The sequence below is a fragment of the Echinococcus granulosus genome, assembly GCF_000524195.1.
Source record: "Echinococcus granulosus chromosome Unknown EG_S00157, whole genome shotgun sequence".
Taxonomy (NCBI): domain Eukaryota; kingdom Metazoa; phylum Platyhelminthes; class Cestoda; order Cyclophyllidea; family Taeniidae; genus Echinococcus; species Echinococcus granulosus.
Window position 1 is genome coordinate 71,496 of NW_020170537.1, and position 19,049 is coordinate 90,544.

The following is a 19,049-nucleotide window of genomic DNA, read 5'->3' on the forward strand; positions in this document are numbered from 1 at the left end:
TCATGTGTCACCAAACGATCCGTTTAAAGTCTGCCGCTATTCGTCATTTCCGTTTTCTTAAAGGGCATCGACTGCACTTAATTCCCCTCAGGACACAAATATTTGTAAAAGTTGACACAGCGATAGCAATTTGACTTGACTGAACACGTTTACAGTACCTCCAAATGGCTGTCTGCAGTAAGTCGATTACCACAGCCAACTTCACCCTGTTACCAAGTTTTTAACATTTACAATAAACAATGTTTTTTAACTCTTGTAAGCGTAGGTATTTTTTACTTGCCGAACAAGATGTGGCTGTTTCATAGTTGCTTACCAATTAATGTACAGGAGCTTATCTGTCACATTTAAACTCTTAAATGGGCCTAAAATGTGTTTTAACATTTATTTGTTCAGTCCCAAAGCCAGAGGTGTGACTGCCTTTTTTACTTGTTCAAAATCACAGATCCGTGACTGTGGCATAAAGATGTCCTACAAGTTAAGCAAAAGGCAGATACCATAGTAGTTTGAAGAGGAATACCATCACAGACAATTTACTGTTGAATGTGAAAAGCAGTTTTGATTATTTAAGTCGATATTTTTGCAATTGCTAAGTTAAATACCTTCCACTGTCACACGTTCCTTTTTTACCCTGCTTCCTGCATTTTACCATCCTTTTTGCATTTACTGCAATTTTCAGTATGCTGGGCATATTTTGGTCAGTAACCTAAATGCATGCTATTCATGAATCCTACATGATGTCCACAATTACTTGTAAAAGAACAAAAATTTCTTTCAGACAAGAATCGAAAATCATGATCAGCACCGCTATACTATGTGATGCCAAAGTGCTCGAATACCCTAGAAGGGAACGTCCTGATGGGCCGATTTCGTAATGGAAGTGTGCGTAAACATGCGCGCCCAATTAAATAACTTTTTAACCTTCGTCTCACTGTTCAGGAAAAAAGACTTATTTCTCTGCCGACCTGAGACTCCCTGAGAGATGATTTATGGCACCGAAAGCGGAATGAGAGAAACGTGTGTATAATGATCATAAAATGCGAAACTGTAGCCCAGCCAACCACACCGGAAGCACGCTTCCTGAAATGTTTGTCCGTGTACTACCTACAGGTCTCATAGATCGTCCTCTGGTCATGACAGTTACAGTCACCTAGCCTCCCTCCACGTGTATCCTTAATCCACAATGGTAATGAGTAAGCTCCTGCTAGAAACTACAATTCTAGGACGAACTGGTAACCACGCCATGGCTGAAGTTACCAACCCTCTTCCAGAGCCTGGCTTATTTTACATCGACTCAAAAAAGGGTTGAGTGGAGAGGTAAATTAGTCGCGTGCATTGACACACGAAACAGACATGATGGCCTTTCCGCTAGAAAATTCGTATAAAATTACAATTTTTGAATTGTTCCATAAATATTTTAAGAAAAATTTGCAATTCAAATGTTTGATTTAAGGAAATAAAGCTTAATTCGTAAGTTCTGTATGCACTTAGTTGTTTGCTAATTAAAAAGGTCGAATGAGTTGACTAATAACCAAAATCCTATCATTTACCTGGTAAAACAAGCAATTACGAAAATACTCTAGAAAGTATGGTTATCAGCTTAAACCGTTGATTATTCAAAACTTACTTTCAGAAAAGTCCACTGTGTTTTTGCCAACCGTACGGGTGAAAGTTTTAAATAAGATATCATAAATGTCAGTTTGCCAAAAGTATTTGTAAGAAGCACCGTTTCTCTTGTTCAGTAAGTCACAAAATTGAATTTATGGGTGGAAATTGCATAGTAATGAATCCAAAATTTGCTATTGTAATCCACATTTTAGATCTCTTACACCTCTCACAACCATTTTGTTAATATATTTGCTATCGTTAAATTCCTAGCTGCTTCGCACAGTGACAAGTTTTCTAGCGCTTTACTAACCATCTGAATGATATTAATCATCAACACTGACATTTTTTATTTGTCATCATCTAAATACTTCGTAATTGAGGCATTTAGGACCTTTTTCACTACTCAGTGTGCATTTAAATGTTATTTGGTTCGACATCTTATTTCAAAAAAGCTATCCACATTCGCGTGTAAAATACATAAATTTCAATTTTTCATTCTTTTCAAAAAGCACCACTTTCTTTTGGAAGTTGAGTCTTTTCATTCTTCTAGTCCAAATGTTTCACGCAATCTTGTGCCTTGTCTAATATTTCCTATTTTTTAAAAATAGTCTTCATTGCTAAGGACACAACACGGCCAATTGTGGAGTTGTAACACAAAAGCCTTAGTCCTAATGATTTCTTGTTTGGAAAAAATCCTCTAAAACGTGTTAGTGTTGGGTCTGCTCCGTGAGTTACAATGATGTCCCGCCTACTTAGTGAAGATGACAAATTGGCGTGGCAACGGTGTAGCCCGGCTAATGATTTTCTGGTTATTTAGGCGATTTGGATCATTTGCTATCGCTGCTACCTTCCTTCTTCTTCATATTCATAATCACCATTCAAAGATCACAAAAAAACACCCTTACTCGATCCTCGGAAAAATCATCCTGACAAACGAGCAAATGTTTTCACAACATGCAAGACAAAGTTAAAAGAATGGATTTTTCCTAAAATTCCTGCATTTTATCTGAACTTAAACCTTTCCAATCCACCAAATTCACCGTAAATGATTAGAAGTTGAAAAAAGCGCCGGTGGAGCAAGCCTTCCTTTTTCTTAGTGCCATGCAGGATGAAAAAAAGCATGCATTCAAGTACATTGCTTTACAAGGTAACACTTACTAACATGGTTCTCCTCCTGCTTTAAACGTCATCCCTAATGCACCCTGTGCTAACTCTTCCTATTCGGCCAGTGCAGAACCAAAGACGACGTGGTGAAGCGGCCGTTCGTGTCGTAAAGGTAGACGGAGGATTCTCTGGACAGTGTCAATCACCTAAAATTAACATAGAGGAAAGTCGCATACGCAGATGACAAGCATCCTCACATTTATTCGTAATTGGTACATAAGTTTCCATTTCCATGGAACATTTCCATGCAGAGCTCCTTCCATTGTTCTAAAGGACGTGATCTTGACGGCTCTTATAGAACAATTCCATTCAGTTTTACCAAACAAATATTGAGTATACCTTCTCAGCTTGCTAACTTCCAACCGAGCGCGCATCAAGTACCACTTAGCTAAGCGAGAACTCCCTGTTTATTTCGAACCTAATGGTAACAATTATTTGTTTCCTGTAGAAATCGTCCTATCAAGGGACGTACTAGTCATCATCACGCGGAAGAGCGAACGAGTGGTATGGCAGACGACGACGGTGGCGGGGAGATGCGAAGCAAAGGCGCTGCGATGGTGAGCAACCGACACCATAGCAAAGGCGGCGGCTGTGAGCGCAGACGACAACAAGAGGGATGCACGAGTTCCAATTCTGCGGGGCGAGAGGGCGGTCGAGCGCCACGCGGCTCCAGTGGGCACCGACATCGGGGGACACCGACGCAGCAGTCTCAACAACATCGGCCTACTAGCAGCGGAGGTCTGATTTCACTCACCACTGTATAGACTACACAAACATTTACTTATCCTCTTCTCCCTGTCCCTTCCTGTCCTTAAGACGTCAGCCATGGTTTCTACTCTGCCCCTACTCCTCCTCTCTGTGTCTCGGCATTTCCTGAAAGAATCATGCCTCCGACAAACATGCACATCAGCGTTGGTGTGAACAACACCCCAATAGCCATGATTGACTGATTGAATGATCGAATATATTGCGTCCTGAAATATCCTTCCCACTTAGCTACAGTGCTGCACATGCGGTCTAGAACCTACAGTTGACATTGTTAAAAACTAAAGGTGTGGGTCGGAGGGGTTAGAAGTAGAAAAGTGATTGCTATTTCAGTATTTGGGTCCTCCCTGAGGATGTTATAGGACGTATAGTCCCCATTAAAGCAGAAGAGTTGATAGGACTGACGTGAACATAACCCACCGCCACCAAGATGTCGTCTGAAACTCGCAGTGACTAAAAATCCTGCTTAGATTAATGTGTTGGATTAGGGCGTGTTTTAGAATTCAAAAGATGAAGTATATGAAGGGTTAGAAGGGGAGCTCAGGTTTTCTTCATAAATAAGGTATTGCAGATCACTTAGGCCACTTACGAGGCTTTTTTATAATATTCGGAGCAGAAAATTATTGTGCCTGCTGATTTTTTTTCTTAAAAAGGCTTTTATGCAATGTACTAAATCAAAAAGTTTGTGGACTTATGACGTTGACTAAAACAATGTTGTCGTCAATATATTTTTTCGATATGACTTCATGTTCCACGTTATTCTATTCGACCTACAAACTAAGTTTTTTTTAATGCATCTTCAAAATCATTAATTTAGGTTTTTGATAGCTGATTACCAACACCCCCACAGTAATTGTTTATTTGGTTAAACGGGTCAAGGTCGAAGCCTGGAAACTCAATTCAGCTTAGTTTAAGATACTTTTGTTGATTAAACCCTCATTTTCGGTTGAACGTTTGGGATAATTTGAAGGAGTTTCAATAGCCTTGGAGGTTTTTGAACGGTATTTTTTATTAGCTGCATTGTGATAGAATTTACAAATTGTGCTTAGAATTTATGGACTGTTATTGGAAGGTCTTGCTGCTTTCCTATTTGCTCTTCAGATTCGTTTTCAAAAACGCTACTGTAATTTGTCAGTAGGTTTATAGGCCCGTACCATGCAGGCGTGGGAACGTTTGCTGAGGAAATAGGCTGGATGTAAGGATCTCATAATGCTAAACTCTCGGCAAAAATGAACAGACAGAAGGACTTGAAAATGGAGTCGTTGTTGACGAACTATGCCATCCTTGCGGTCAACGGTCGGATGCATCGAAAGGCGATCTGGAACATTTCCAACAAATAATAAAAAAAGACTTCACTGATTCAAAATATGAATTAATTCGTCAGGCTTCTTTACCAATTTTGTACCATAATTTGCCTTCTAAGTCTTAGTCAAAGCCTTCTACTTAGCTCTTTAGTCCTATTAAATGATGCAATAAATGTTTTGATTCTTTTAATATGTAGGCGTTCTGGGTAGACGGCAGTGAGATTGTCAGAATTCTGCATTTGGGAGCTTAACCACCCAGAAAATATCAAATAAAGCTGTGTACTGAAACTTGATTGACATTAAGCGCAAAGAGCGGCATTTTTACAGACAAACTTACTTTGAATTAAATGTCAAATGTGAGTTGTCATTAGCTTGTACTCCACCCACATTTTATTACAAACAAGTCTCAAAAATTTAGTAGGTTTTTTGGTTATTCAATATGTTTTTCTCATACCTAAAAGTAAGTATGCCATCCATTGCCTGAACGTCACTTTAATTATCCCTCTATAGCATCCGACTCCCCTCTGAAGGCGTGATAAGGCTAATCAATCTGGAAGAAGGTTTTATAGATGTTTAGAAGTCCATGATACCAGTATAATAGCTCATTTGCATATGGATGAATAGGGTTCTGTGAAGTAGTTCCCTCTTCCGTGGCAAGTCGTCTTACAGTGTTTTAAAACCAAATAAAAGACAGGCATAAAAGTCGATGAATGTATTTCACATTGACAAGAAGACTTTGGTTTTCAGCGGTTGACTTCTTTGGGTCCACTTGTCGCGGCCCCTTTGAAATCAGTTTTTTCACATCTCCATTCTGTGCTGTCATTTTAGTGCTGTTCAGTTACCTATATGGACTATTGTCGTCTTCCCGTAACATAAAGAAGCATATATTCCTCACGTGACTCCCTAAATTTGTTATTTTTACTCTTGAAACCAAAGCGATTTTGCTATAAACTGTTTAAGTTAGTACAAATCTGCTCTTGTCTAATTGCAGACCGCTGTATAGATTTAGAGTGGGTGGTTTCCAAAAGTTAGGGCGGCCTCATGGCAGCAGAACTATGAAAGTTTTGGCTATCTACTAGAACTGCACAAACCTTGTCAATCTCACACACCCACACCTACGCGTTGGTGGTGTAGGGCCCCGCTCATCCCAACAACAACAACAACAAAACTAAACCACCTCAGGGTTGGCTCGAGCACCATGAAGCATTGATAGTGAGCCGCTCGTTTTGATTTTGCTTCTCTTAATCCACATTTTTCTTTTTTTCAAAGTTAGAGTGTGTTATCAAACAAAATTAAGCAAATTGTTCCTACTTTCACTCCTTTGAAACCACTTATTCTTCATGGGTTTTAAGTATGAGAGGCGTTTGAGCCGGACCAAGACCCTCCATTTAAGGACCATAAAGGGGACTTATGTCTTGGCGGTACTGTGCACATTAGTGAGGTGGAAGTGTGTCCCCTTATCACCCATATTAGCCAGTGCTAGTCTTATAGGTTGAATCAGACATCATTAATCAAATTGACAGAAAAAGCTGTTAATTCGTACATGTAACAATGTGTGCTGATGGATGGGTGCCTTGAGGGCGAAGGCATAAGTCAGGAACCTAAAGTTGGTGTTCTAGAGTGATGTGACGCTCAGGTATTAGTAGTAGGGGATTTCAGTGTTACGAAAGTCCTGATTCGGATTACACATCCACAATTGGTGATTTTGTCCATGGGAGCCCTTAGCCCACAGCGCAGCGGTCGTTCTTGTGAATGGTACACACGAATTGAGCGCAGAATGCTTGCCGCTGAACGCCCGTTTGACAGAAATATAACTCCATGGCTGGAAGATTATATGTATCCCCATATATCAATGGAATCAAAGGCTGACTTGCCAATGTCGAACTTAGAAAATCCTGAGGAAGGTTGGGTATTTCTCGAAAGAATAAGCAAAATCAATTTTTTCCCAAAATAATTGAAATTTCGCTGTTGTGTTGAGTTGTGCTGCATTTAAAACGTTTATTTAGTGACATTTGCGAGACGAAAGACTGGAGCTTTGCTTAAATTGTGACGGGAGTTGGTTGTTGATGAAGATGCTGTTGGCGATGACGACTTCACCCCCCAACAACGAATGAAAATTTGACCTTCACTATTGCCGCATGACCGCACACCCTTTCTGACTCAAACATTTACCCTTTAAAATGGAGGTATTTGCAGGAAAACATTCTATGATCCGAGCATCTTGCTGACTCCCATTGTAAGTAACCGAGCTTACCAGCCCCGATCTTCATGATACATTTTGTCCAATGGCTACATAATTAAATAAATTGCATCAGCTTTTGCTCATGCCTGACAATTTCCACAGGTTTTAGCACAAATAATACTTTTTAAAATGGAAAAATAATGAATGAATAACCAATTAGAAATGGCCAACCAATCACATTAAAATTTCATAGGTGATCAAAGTCTGAAGTTTTGTCTTTAGCCTTTTTTTGTTTTACAAATGATTGATTTTTTGTGCAATACTGTTGGGTGCATCTCGTACATTTGCACATTAGCATAATCAAGGGATCTCGGGAATGGGACTCCACCTATTACGGCAATAAAAAGTGCGCTTCATACGGAGTTTACCTCACCAACAAAGAAAATGCACATTATGTGATACAATGCATCATTTTTGAGTTTCTTTTGCCAACATAGTACCAGGCACAAAAGTCATTTCGTAAAGCTCCATGTGTGCTATACTACATCATAAGAAGTCTTGTGACAGGTCCACGGAAGGGCTGGAAGGCTAGTAGCAGACTCTCATCCCACCTTCCTGGAGGCAACTTTACCAGAAACCATGAAGATTCTTACATTCGTTCACACAACCAAAACGACGAGCAACCTGCTACGGGATTTTTCTGGTCGCAGTTCACGGTGATCCTTGAGGTTACCCATCTTCTTTGCGAGAAGGAAATGAACAAATTCACATCTTGGCAGCAATGCTGCTTAATTTCTGTGGTTTTGCGTAACCGTCAAATGTGTTTACCGTTTAACCATTCAAAGCCTTACTTCCTGTACACCTGGCCTTGACACTTAGGTGTCAAATGACGCCTTGAGAAGCCTATGGCATGGTAATGAGCTTTGAAACTACAAGCGTGACATGGAAATTTCACACAATCACGCCTTGTCAGCTCATATTTGTGGTAGATGGTCTATGAGATCAGATTATGTGATCGGAAGCATAGCACGTATTTTCAACTTCAATGCTAACTGGTGCTGCGCCTCTCTTGTTACAAGTTAACGCCCTTCTACTAGCCTCCTAGGCAGATGGCACTCTCAGCACCGCGGTCATATGCTATTCTTTTATACTTAGAGTGCTAAATGGACGGACAGACCTTGTAAAAGTTTCCGCCGGAGTTTATAGCAAAAAATGACACCTCTACTAACGCCCAAAGTAAAAACAAAAGATACCCATCACTCCTCTACGTAATCGACTTCGTGCGATCAAAAGTCCATTTAGCTGGTTTAGTACAAGCTTTCGTTGGATTTCAATTTCTTCGAAAAAAGGTTTTAATTATGGGGAAAAATAATTGGTGTCTCATCTGCGTAATGTTAGCCAATCAAGGATTGTATTTCATTGTTTAAAAAGACGCGTAGCCAATTATTGATGGCCGTTGGTGGGTTGGTAGTTTAAACAAGAGAAAGTTAAGGTCAGAAAAAACTCATTTTGAATAGTAAAAAATTTTGCAGTTCTGGACTGAATGAATACAAATACTTAATTCTTGCTATTTCCCTCAAGTACACAACCAATCTAACATTATCCTTAACCTAATATGCTTTGTTCTAAAAGCTCACACCGTAATTTGGAATAAACCAAAGTCAATTTTTTAGTTTTTCTGGAAATTAGATTACTCTCTAAGCAGAATAATCTCATCACAGAAGACAACAAATCTACCTGACAGATTACATCCTTTTGGATATAGAGGATCGAGATTAGGGGATTGAAACTATGTTGATGCTCCATTTATGAGATATTTATCAACTAGTGATTAAATCTCATTGGTTAATAATGCATGTGAGAACGTTCCATCAACTAATCGTCTATGAACTTCAAATGTTACAATTCTAGTCTCAGGGTCTTGCAGAAAGTAGAGATTAAAGGTGAATTTTTTGCACCATTAAATTATCAAGCAAAGCCTGAATATACGGCTTAAAGGAAATAGAGGTTATTACCACTTACAATCTCCTAATCAACTACGATGTAGCGGATCACATGTAAAAATACCTGTTAAGGTAAACACAATAAATATTAATTTTACTCAGTCAAGCAGATTTTGTCGTTTTTTTGAATGTGACTTGGTTTTCGGGCAGAGGAGTAAATTGTCGATTCGTTTGTCGTCAAGCCCTGGCAAATCTGCCAAAGTTTCAACCACGCTAGGCAATGTAATATTTAGAGGTGGCCTAATGATTTACCCAAATTACCACTTTTTCCAAATGCCAACTGCATATTAAGTGGAGAAGGCTTTGAATGAGCTCACAGGATTGTCGCGCAGAGATCAATGTTTTGGTGCGTCTATGTGAGGTAAAATGCTTTAAACGAAAGGTACGCATACTTTCGCGCTGACTGGGAGTGTTGGCTGCGTCATGGTGTTCTCGTACCAGATTACTTTAAATTTGGTATCTAGTATGTACTAATAAATGGTATGTTAGACCGTTTATGATTCGTTGCATTACCTAAGTAAAGGTAAACAAAAATCCCAAGTTATTGCATCTCACGGATTTCGCGTAAGAGGGATTGGGTTCATTCTATCATCGTGGGGTCGACAATTGTTATGGAAAACTACCGTTCTTATAGCATGGCCTTGACCTTGAAGCATCACTCGCATTGATTGAGGATTCCCACGCCTTCTTCTGTTTCTCTCAGTGGTGCTGCACCTTCCAGTTCTTTTGCACTCTCTCTAACGCACGTTTTGAGTAGGGTGCTATTGTGCCAGTCAAATTTTAGTGCTCAAAATGCATCACTATATCGCGTTTTTATTTTCGTCTGCAGGAGAGGTGTATCTTTTCTCACTCCCCTTGCCTAGTGTATTGTCACAAAAGTTTCTGCAACAGTAAAATTTGACACTTACAAGGGGGGTAAATATTGTCAAATGAGGTAGATTTTTATTTATTGAAACTCGTGGTGAATTCAAACACTGGGTTGAGGGCGAGTGGTGGGGATTTGACCGAATTTTTCGGTGTGCGAATCCCCATTGCAAAACAGGGGGAAAATCGAAAGATGTATTATTTTCCCCCTCAATGGAAATTTGAATTTCAGAATTCAAAACATGGGCGAAAAAGGTTAGTTAGTACTCATTTGGGATTTGAGCGATACGTCTCAATTCGGAGCAAATTTCCCAGGATTGGAGCACGTGAATCAGGTTGACATGTGACATATTAATCAAAGAGCGAATTATCAAGTTATTCAATCAGCTATTGACCATCAGTCAGTACGAGCAAAAGAGAAATAGCAGAAGTGCGACCCACATCTTCATGGCGCACAGCGGAGAGTGTTAGCTTACCACATGCGAATTCACATGTTAACCGCGTGTCGCTGCCAGCGAGGCTAGAAAAGAGGGTTTTGAATGCGAAGTAAGCTGCATGAGCTGCTGCCTGCACCTGGCAAGAAGTTCATCAGCTATCTCTACTTCTCCTAGACATGAGAACACTTAGTGATGCCAAAGCGCCGTGCCCTTATACTAGTTTCACGCTTGACTTCACATAGACAATGTACAGCTCAACTATTCACTCATTTTTCCGCATGTTGATCAAATAAACAAATGAGCATTCACTTTGGCTGCATGGGTCCACCACTGACTCGGTGTCTTGCCTTGCCCACCTTTTATTCACCTTAGAGATGCTCCAATTCACTTGTTTTTGCAGAAGAAAGGTGGTAAACTGACATTTTGTCAGATTTTACTGTTGAGAAGTGCAGTTTTCCATTGTGTGAACCAACCTTTTCGATGAACAGCAACAGCATCTGGCTGACTCTCACTTAAAGGGCTACTGGCGGTATAAGGGATTGACTGAGTTAGCTCCCAAACCCCGAAGGCGTACATGTCTCTGAGACACTAATAGCGTCCGACAAAAGAAGATCGTGTAGAAATCGTAGGCAGAATCTTACTTAGGTCTGCTAGGTGAAAAGGACTCAAAGCGAGGAGAGCTAATGCCGTAATGCAATTAGAACATGCCTTCCTGTTCTTCAACTACTTCAAACCTCTATTGGATAATGATTTCAAGCAACTTTGAGTGTTCCTAACTGACAGTACTTGCCAATCCCATAGTTTGTTAAAAAAGGTTGTTTCACTAAGAATTTTCACAACTGAGACAAGGCCGTGCATTCGAATTGGTGGTGTCTAAAGCCCCCAAGTGCTCTAATAATAGGCTAGGAGTTGGCACTACAAAGCGAGAACTTAAAGGCAAAATCAAGCAGTGATTTGTATCGTTGGGAAATTTTATTTTTGTGCATAAGAGGGCCTCTCAAATCTATGCGTTTTACCAGAAACACATGTTTTTTTCCCAGGAAGTAAATAATATGTACAGTGATGAAGGGCAAGAGAAGTGGTGAGCATTTCAACCGGAGTCATCGCGCAAATTGTGATGGCGATTACAAACATGCTACTGCTGTTGTCTGTAGGCAGTAGTAGAAATGAGCCTAATAGCTGCGGATGAGGAGGAAGGAATGGAGTGAGGCGAGGAGGAAGGGGAAAAGCTAGAAGATGTAGATGATTGAAGGATGGGATTGTCAGAACAGAGATCAGGGCCTTGCTCCAGGTTATAGGCACTGAGGATCTTTGAGAGGCGCTTTGGAGGCGCGTGTTTCACCTGTTTGAGGAGGCTGTTTAAAAGGTTTAATTCACGGATTCGAGCCGCTACTGTTGATTGTAGGCTGGAATTTTCGTCTCTAAGGATGGAGAGCCTAGAAAAGGACCACAATTTAACCTGGTCATTAAGCAAATCCGGTAGGGTGGTCTTTCAGTGGTTTATAGTTTAAGGCCCAGAGCCATGCTTCTGGCCTCCTCGAGATTTAATATTTACTTTAGGAGATGACAAAATACATTCAACTTTCTCAAGTGACAAGAAATTGGAATTTTTGGTGAAATACGCAACTGATTGGTGAAGAATCAGCCAATCAATGGTCGAATTTTCGGCCAATCAAATCTCTATCGACCGCAGACTTGATTTGGAACGAGTGATGACGCGATACACCAGCATAAAATTCCCAAAATAAACCACCTCTAACTGATCTTATTCCCATATTTCCATGTTAATTAACCGAGCGCATTCCAGACACTGGTATGTGGCTATTCTTGGCGATAACACCGTATTTTTGGCTATTTAAATAAAGGATAATGCTATTTACCATGCGGATCTCCTGTTAAGATACTTAATTGTGTCATATTCTACTGAAAAGTGGCATTGTTTGACACCAGATAGTACCAGAAATACATTTGATCACAAGATATTGCGACGATCAAGCACGAATTTTCGAGACCTAAAGCAGGCTCCAAAAGTCCTACAAGGAGCGCGTAGCTTTCTTATGGTTCATTTTAAAAAATGCGCGTGATTGATTTGCATTTCTATGTGCGACTGGGTTGAAAGCCGCCAATGCTTCCAACTTGCTCTTGTAACTGCTGTCAAAAGCGGATTGCCATGACAACATGCTAAAGCACGCTCAAGCATGAAATTGCGTTTTCCAAACCCTTTTTAAGTACGGTACGAGAAATTGTATTCTATTGTACAGTTTATGCCAGAATATATTGTTTTCGCTTCCTAGTGAGGATGTAAGAATAGCAGTTTATGACGAGGGATTATTACGAACTGTATCATCCCAATGTCGTACTTACGTTTTGATAACCTCGTTCTGCTTAGCCCGCTGTTTCTCTCGCGACTTTCGCACAGCGATGTTATTTCGTTTACGAAGAGCGATGTACTTCTCCTCTTCCATGTGGAGTGCACTAGTTGGTTTTCCTCGCATTGCCTTGGCGCTTCCACCATCACCACCACCACCACCGGCAGTGGCAGTGGCAGCAGCGGCAGCAGCACCAAAAGAAACGCTTCTGCCTATTGTGGGCTCCATCTTGATGGCTCCATCTGCCAAACTCTTCTGATGTTGCTGCTGATGTCGTGCGTAATCGTCGCTTGACATAACTGTAATAAGACCTGCAAAATATACTACACAAGCCGCCTTGCTCCTAAACATCTTCGCTCTACCGATTGGTCTGTCAATTGATTGGCTCTGCCACCCTGGGACCAATCAGATGTGCGAGATGAGTTGGCGTTGGCGGGTGCCACATGCATACTGCCCCGCCGTGTGGAGCCTTTGCTGCGGGATGTTTTGCGTGAAAGGTGACTTCACGGCAAATGGATTGAATCAATTAATTACTTGACTGATCAAAAAATCTGATAGTTTTTTCCATTTTTGTTTTTGAGAGATTTGCGGACCCGTTCGATGGAACGTACAGTTGTTTGAAGGTGGAATTAAGACAAAAAATTAGATGACTCTTCGGTATCACCCCCTTTCTGCAGTCAAGAAATTAAATTTTCCCTTTCATCGGTGGAGTGATTATTTTGACAGTGTCGATGACTTGAGCAGTGGAAATTACAACTGAGAGAGTGTTAGTGAGTAATATCGGCTGGGTCACACACTCGAAAATGGTGACACCTCCATCCGAACCTATCGGCACTCCATTCTGACGATAAAATAGCGATTTTTTCCTTGTTGAAATTGCTCAAATGTCCCTTATTCATATCGTTTTGTTCTCTGGGTTGCACTGAACGTACCTAGTGGCTGACATTTACCATTCTTTCTTGCTTTCTTTTAACACAGATTCTGGATGGTGGACTCAACCTTCTACCCTCAACTCAAGGAAATCCGACGTGTGTGAATGTTTTCCTTTGTATAATGGCCTCCCATTTCCCAAATGTATGGCTATTAAGATCTCTTTTTTCGAACCAGAAATGGGGCTTTATGTGTTTGGCTCCTTTTGCCTTTCAGCTGCTGTGTTATGTCTGAAATCCCCTGAGAACGGGCTTCAAGGTCTACTGCCTGTTGGATTTCGCGCTCCCTTTATAAAAACAAGCAAAATAACTTCAAGTTAGTGATTCCCCTATTGATTGACAAGATTAACGGGACCTTACACACTTCGTTCCCACCGACAACCACTTCGAGAAGCATGTTTTTAGCTTACTTTCAACTGGTACTTCAAAGGTTTTGCATTCCTAGCTAGACACGTGTCAAGTCATCGCGCCTAGCATAGCCTGAGGAGAAGAAAATCCCTATCGCAATACCTTGGTTTGCTGGTCGATTTTCCCCGATTTAAACTTACTGCAAATTCCTTTCTTCCATTTTGAGATCCAAGGAATAGAGACTGGTGGAAATGGAGGCGTAGACTAGGCTGAAAAACTGAGGCTTATACGCATTGTGCCAGAGGCGATGAACATGCTCTAGACCCACAACCGTCTGCCCCCGCATTCAGCTGGATAGTCAGCCAGCCGACCCCATGGGAATGTAACCTAGCTAACCTTTCATCCAAAGCCACAGAGAGGCATAATACTGAGGTCAAAGCTGAAAACACACCAGGGAAGATGTAAGAGAATTAATTTGAGCATCTCGACATAATTTGCTGCAGAACACAAAGGGCACTATTTGAAGTGGCAGATAGAGTGGTATCTACATGAAGTAGTACTCGTACTGAGAGGTTTAGGGCCGCAACCTTGGAAGGACCACTTTTTATCATAGGCGATATTAGGTTAAGAACAAAATTAACTTCTTCTAGAAAAGGGGGTTCTTGAATCTAACAAGGCATCTGTCCATCAAAAACCTCCACCTCCTGGTTAAGAAATATGTTTTCTGTGGCAATCAACTAGCGATAGCAGAAGTTACCACAAACAAATGTCAGGCTGCAAATTAACACTATTTAGAGCAGAGCAAACGCGTAGGTTGTATGCATCAATGGAGAAGATCGACACAAGGTGGACCTTAAAGCAGTTTTATCGAAAAGGACTTATTATGAAGTAAAACACATTAAAATATGATTATACAGTAGAAGGCTTCACCGATTCGAAAAAACTCAGTGTGCTTATTAGCTATTCTCATTGTAAATTCAGCTTTCCTGTAGTTAACAATCATTTATTAATCTTGATGGACCTTGGTCAACGTAGATACTCTTTCAATCGTTATAAAAGTTGGTCTGTTTGAAGGCCTTAGGTTAAATATGCAAATACCACTTTTATGACAAATCACTCACTACGATGGGCTACCTATAAGCCAACTGAGAAATATTATAGCACTTATTAAAATCGAAGACACTTTAAATCATATGTAGGTTTAAAATTGGCGAATCCAAGCCTGATGTGTTTAAAAATGTGCGCGGGCCATCATTTCGAATTACAGAATGCAAATAGGCGAATAAATAACAGGAAATTAGTGTTTCCAAAGCCATATTTTTAATGAAACTTTAAAATAATAAATTTCAAATAGTGCCTTATTTAGTTTCTTTCACTATGTGAAATAAAATGAAATAAGATTCACCCTAGTTAGGCAAGTAGAAAATACTGGGTACAAAGCTACTGCTTAGGGTCATTTGTGCTTTGCGCAGTTAGAAAAAACTTGTCTTATTATAGCCGCTACACGATAGACCTAACACATGCTTTATCACTTATCAGATGAGGGTAAAATTTACACTAGTATGTTTAAATCCCTATATTCACATTGCAAAAAAACCAAAAGCGAAAATAAAAAATATTGTAAACAACAAAAATAATTGTATTTTATTTAAAAATATTCAAGTTTGAGTCTTTTATTTGTTGATGTAAAACATATTTGTTTAAGTTTCCCAATTGTTTAGTGGATTTTTTTCCTTCAACTTTTGCACGTTCAAAATAAGCCAACTGCGTGAGGTGAGGTCGCGCCTTGCAGTTCTTGTTTTTTATCAGTTTTTTGGGGCGGTTTTGATATAGATTTTGGAATCATCGAGCCTCATCGGCACTTCGCTGTTAGCCGTGATAAGTTGAACGTGGTACCACTTAGGGGCTTTAGAATGTGATACCTTTATTTGTCATTTATACTAAAAATAAAGCAAATTTTTAGCAAACACAGTTAAGGCTTCATTTACACAAATGACATCTACTTTTGGCCGCTTTTTATTAGGGTGTAAATTTCCACTCTTTTTGTTCGAATGACTTGGGTTTAATAGTGTTATTTTGAAAGCATGTTTGTACCTACCAATGATGTGTCCTAGTAATTGCTGGCCTTAATAATGTCATATTTCTTCTAGTTCTGCAATAAAAGTTAATCATTTTAATTATTAAATAACCACTACATATGGGTTGTACCTTTTTATTTGTTAAAGTTGCTGCCTTTTGGTTGGATTAATTGGACATTGATATAAAATCATTCTGTTGTAATTTTCTCTGTCTGTAGGTTACGGCTCACACATTACTAATTTCGCAGAAAGAGGGTTAAGTGCAAGCACGCTCGCATTTGCCATATCAGGTTCTCAAAACGGATTTTCCACCCTCCATGTCCGATTTATTCCGAGGCCGGGCGTCCACCTGGAGCGCCGGTGCTCCCACCTCGGACCACGACTCTGACGCTCCGAGAGGTTTTCATTACACCGATACGGCGACGGCAACAGCGGCTGCGGCACTCGCCCTTCGCAGTGTCACTGCTTCTACCTCCGCCGCCACTACACCCGTCGACCAGCCATCCAACAACAATAACACTGGCGGCGCCGGGGGCTTTCACTACTCCCCTCCCACCGCGACCGATCTCGGTACTCAGGAATTCTCTACTTCTCGTCGTCTCGTCGCCGACAAGACTCCTGAATCAACGACCTCTGACTACCCCCAAAACTTCTTTGCCAACACTGCCTCATCACCATCTCACAGTTCGAGAGACTGGAATGCCAATAGTGGTGGTGGTGGCTTTCAATCCTCCAGTTTTTCAGTTTTATCCGTCTCCGCTTCGTCACCGTTTGGTCATCATGCAGAAGGTGGTGGTGGCCTTTTAACACCCTGTGGCGGCGGTTACGGCAGCTCATCCCCCTATACTAACGGTTCATGTCCCCAACCCCAGCAACAACAGCAACCAGGGCTGCATTCGGGTTCTCCTAGCTCGGTGGGAAGTCAACTATCGATCCCACAGCCGAATTTGATGAGCGCCCAGGGAGCGATGGCGTCTACAACGACAGCGCCAACAACTGGAGTAGGAGGTTCCACGCCAGCTGCTGCTACTACCGGTGGTGGCACTGGTTCCGCTGCTAAGAGGCCGGCGCGCAGAAATCCTTGGGGTTCGGAGACCTACTCGGACCTCATTGCTAAGGCAATTGAATCGTACCCAGAGAAACAAGCAACGTTACAACAGATCTACGATTACATTTCTACCAACTACACCTACTTCAGGGAGCGTAGTGATCCGCCCGCCTCGGCTGGATGGAAAGTGAGTGCTGGTTTTTGGGCAAGTGGTAGGCAGCTATGGTGGGATACTTGAATTCTGCAATCTGGTGGCACTGGTGGAGAAGGTTGTCTTTGAAAATCCTGACGGCAGCTTTGATGGCCTTATGCTTTAATTGAAGACAGAGGTCAGTCACTCAAGTTAACATTATCTTTCTTTTCCCATTTATGCACAATTCGAAAAAAAGGAAGAAGGGGAGGGAGAGACAGAGAGATGGGATCTGTTTTTTTATCTGCAAATACGATGTTCACGCGGTGTGATATGTGTACTGTGCTAAAAATACGGCACAATGCGAAAGAAGGTATGAAAAAATGAGTGAATGAACTCTTTGGAATTGCTTGTCTGCAAAGCCTCTCATCATCTGGTGTTCCTGTACACAACTCATTTTTGACCAGTTTAATTGGTAAATTTTTAAAGTAGGGGTATTTTAGTGTATCTTTCTGGATTGTAGGATCGGGGATTCTGTTGAATCCTGGCCTTGATATACTGTAGGCACTAAATGAATCAGAAAGCAAGTGAGGCGTTATCGCATTCACACTGTTCCTTTCAAATGATACATGGGGATGGTCATGGTCTATCGAGTATTCCATTGTCCCAGAGTCATAGTACGGTTTCACCAAATCCCGGCATTTTATAAGCAAGAAATAAAGCAGAAAACTTTCAGGACATCGTGACCTCTTCGCTGGTCTAATTGATAAATTCGGCTTGGTCGACCTGGAATTAATTTTTGTGGAGTCGAGGGTTTTATGACACTGCGACTCTTTGGACACAGAAATAAGCCGGAAAAAGGTACAGGTTTAGACTTATCCGTCTTCAAGTTACCGGCACCAAGGCAATAATTTTAGCCTATGAGTTCTACATTCAAAATTGCTAGAGTCCCATCAAATTTTGATCACATAAACAAATCAAAGGGTTTGTCAAACTCCGGCCAAGTGGACAAGAAACACTAGCTAGTGATGTCGTAAAGTAAACTGGTGTTTCTTTCCTTTTTGCCACCCTCCCGACTCAAATTTGAGTTGATTCGGGTTATTTCTGTCAAACTGTTAGTCTCTAGACAAGATCGTTTCGATCTTTTCAACTGATCCTAGTTGAAAGGGAATGGTCCATCCATCATTTCGGTCTCCCTCCCTGAATCATTTGATTGGATTCAATTTTTGGCCGGAAATGAATCTAAACTCAGTCCTTTGGGATAGGAATAGGCCACATAAACCCACTTTTGGGCGCGTTGAATGATATATCCACAAGATTATAATGGAATAATTATCAGTCCAGTTTCTTTGAATTCTAACATCGACGTTTACAAAGAAGTCATTCAGAATGGCGGAAGAGGTATCAAACACGTTTGTGACCGGTCTAATTGATGAGTTTAGCAAAATGAAATACTAAGTTGATCATTTCGGTCCTCCCTCTGCCTCTCTCTCTCTCGGAATCCTAAAGCCAAGAATATTGCTACGTAATCCTAGGATTCCTAGCAAACCCTGATCCTGTAGTGCTGCACCTATGGAAGGATGAGGCATCAAATAAAGAATACGTTTTCGTAAAAGGTGAGTGGGTTGTCAATCATTTTACCCCCTTCTCCACCCAACGTCGAAACGATTTGGAGGTTCTATCAAGCCCTGAGTTATAAAAGGGGTGAGACATCCCCCCTTTTTGATCGGTTCCAAATGGGAATGGTAGGTAGATTCTTTCGGCCTTTAGGGCGTGAGGATTTACAATTTGGACACGCTGAAGTTAAAAAAGAAACACCGACC

General features: G+C 40.9%; 3 protein-coding genes across 3 annotated transcripts in view; 2 read left to right on the top strand and 1 right to left on the bottom strand. All coding sequences in view use genetic code 11, as the record gives it.

The window, feature by feature from the left end:
• EGR_09618 (Trichoplein keratin filament-binding protein) overlaps nt 1-3,719 on the top strand; it is a gene marked incomplete at both ends in the record, with an annotated part of 35,802 nt that extends 32,083 nt beyond the window's left edge. Inside the window, 2 exons of the mRNA XM_024498867.1 lie at nt 3,218-3,507; nt 3,586-3,719. Coding sequence (XP_024346708.1) covers nt 3,218-3,507; nt 3,586-3,719 — 424 coding nt within the window. The remainder of the gene's footprint in view (nt 1-3,217; nt 3,508-3,585) is intronic.
• Nucleotides 3,720-11,459: 7,740 nt separating this feature from the next.
• Nucleotides 11,460-12,990, bottom strand: EGR_09619 (CCAAT/enhancer-binding protein beta; the record flags this gene model as incomplete). The annotated part of the gene is made up of 2 exons (XM_024498868.1): nt 11,460-11,760; nt 12,689-12,990. The coding sequence occupies 2 exons, from the start codon at nt 12,988-12,990 to the stop codon at nt 11,460-11,462; spliced, it is 603 nt and encodes a 200-aa protein (XP_024346709.1).
• Nucleotides 12,991-16,365: 3,375 nt separating this feature from the next.
• EGR_09620 (Forkhead box protein O3) lies at nt 16,366-17,334 on the top strand (the record flags this gene model as incomplete). Its single annotated transcript, XM_024498869.1, has 1 exon — nt 16,366-17,334. The coding sequence occupies one exon, from the start codon at nt 16,366-16,368 to the stop codon at nt 17,332-17,334; it is 969 nt and encodes a 322-aa protein (XP_024346710.1).
• Between the last annotated feature and the right edge of the window lie 1,715 nt (nt 17,335-19,049).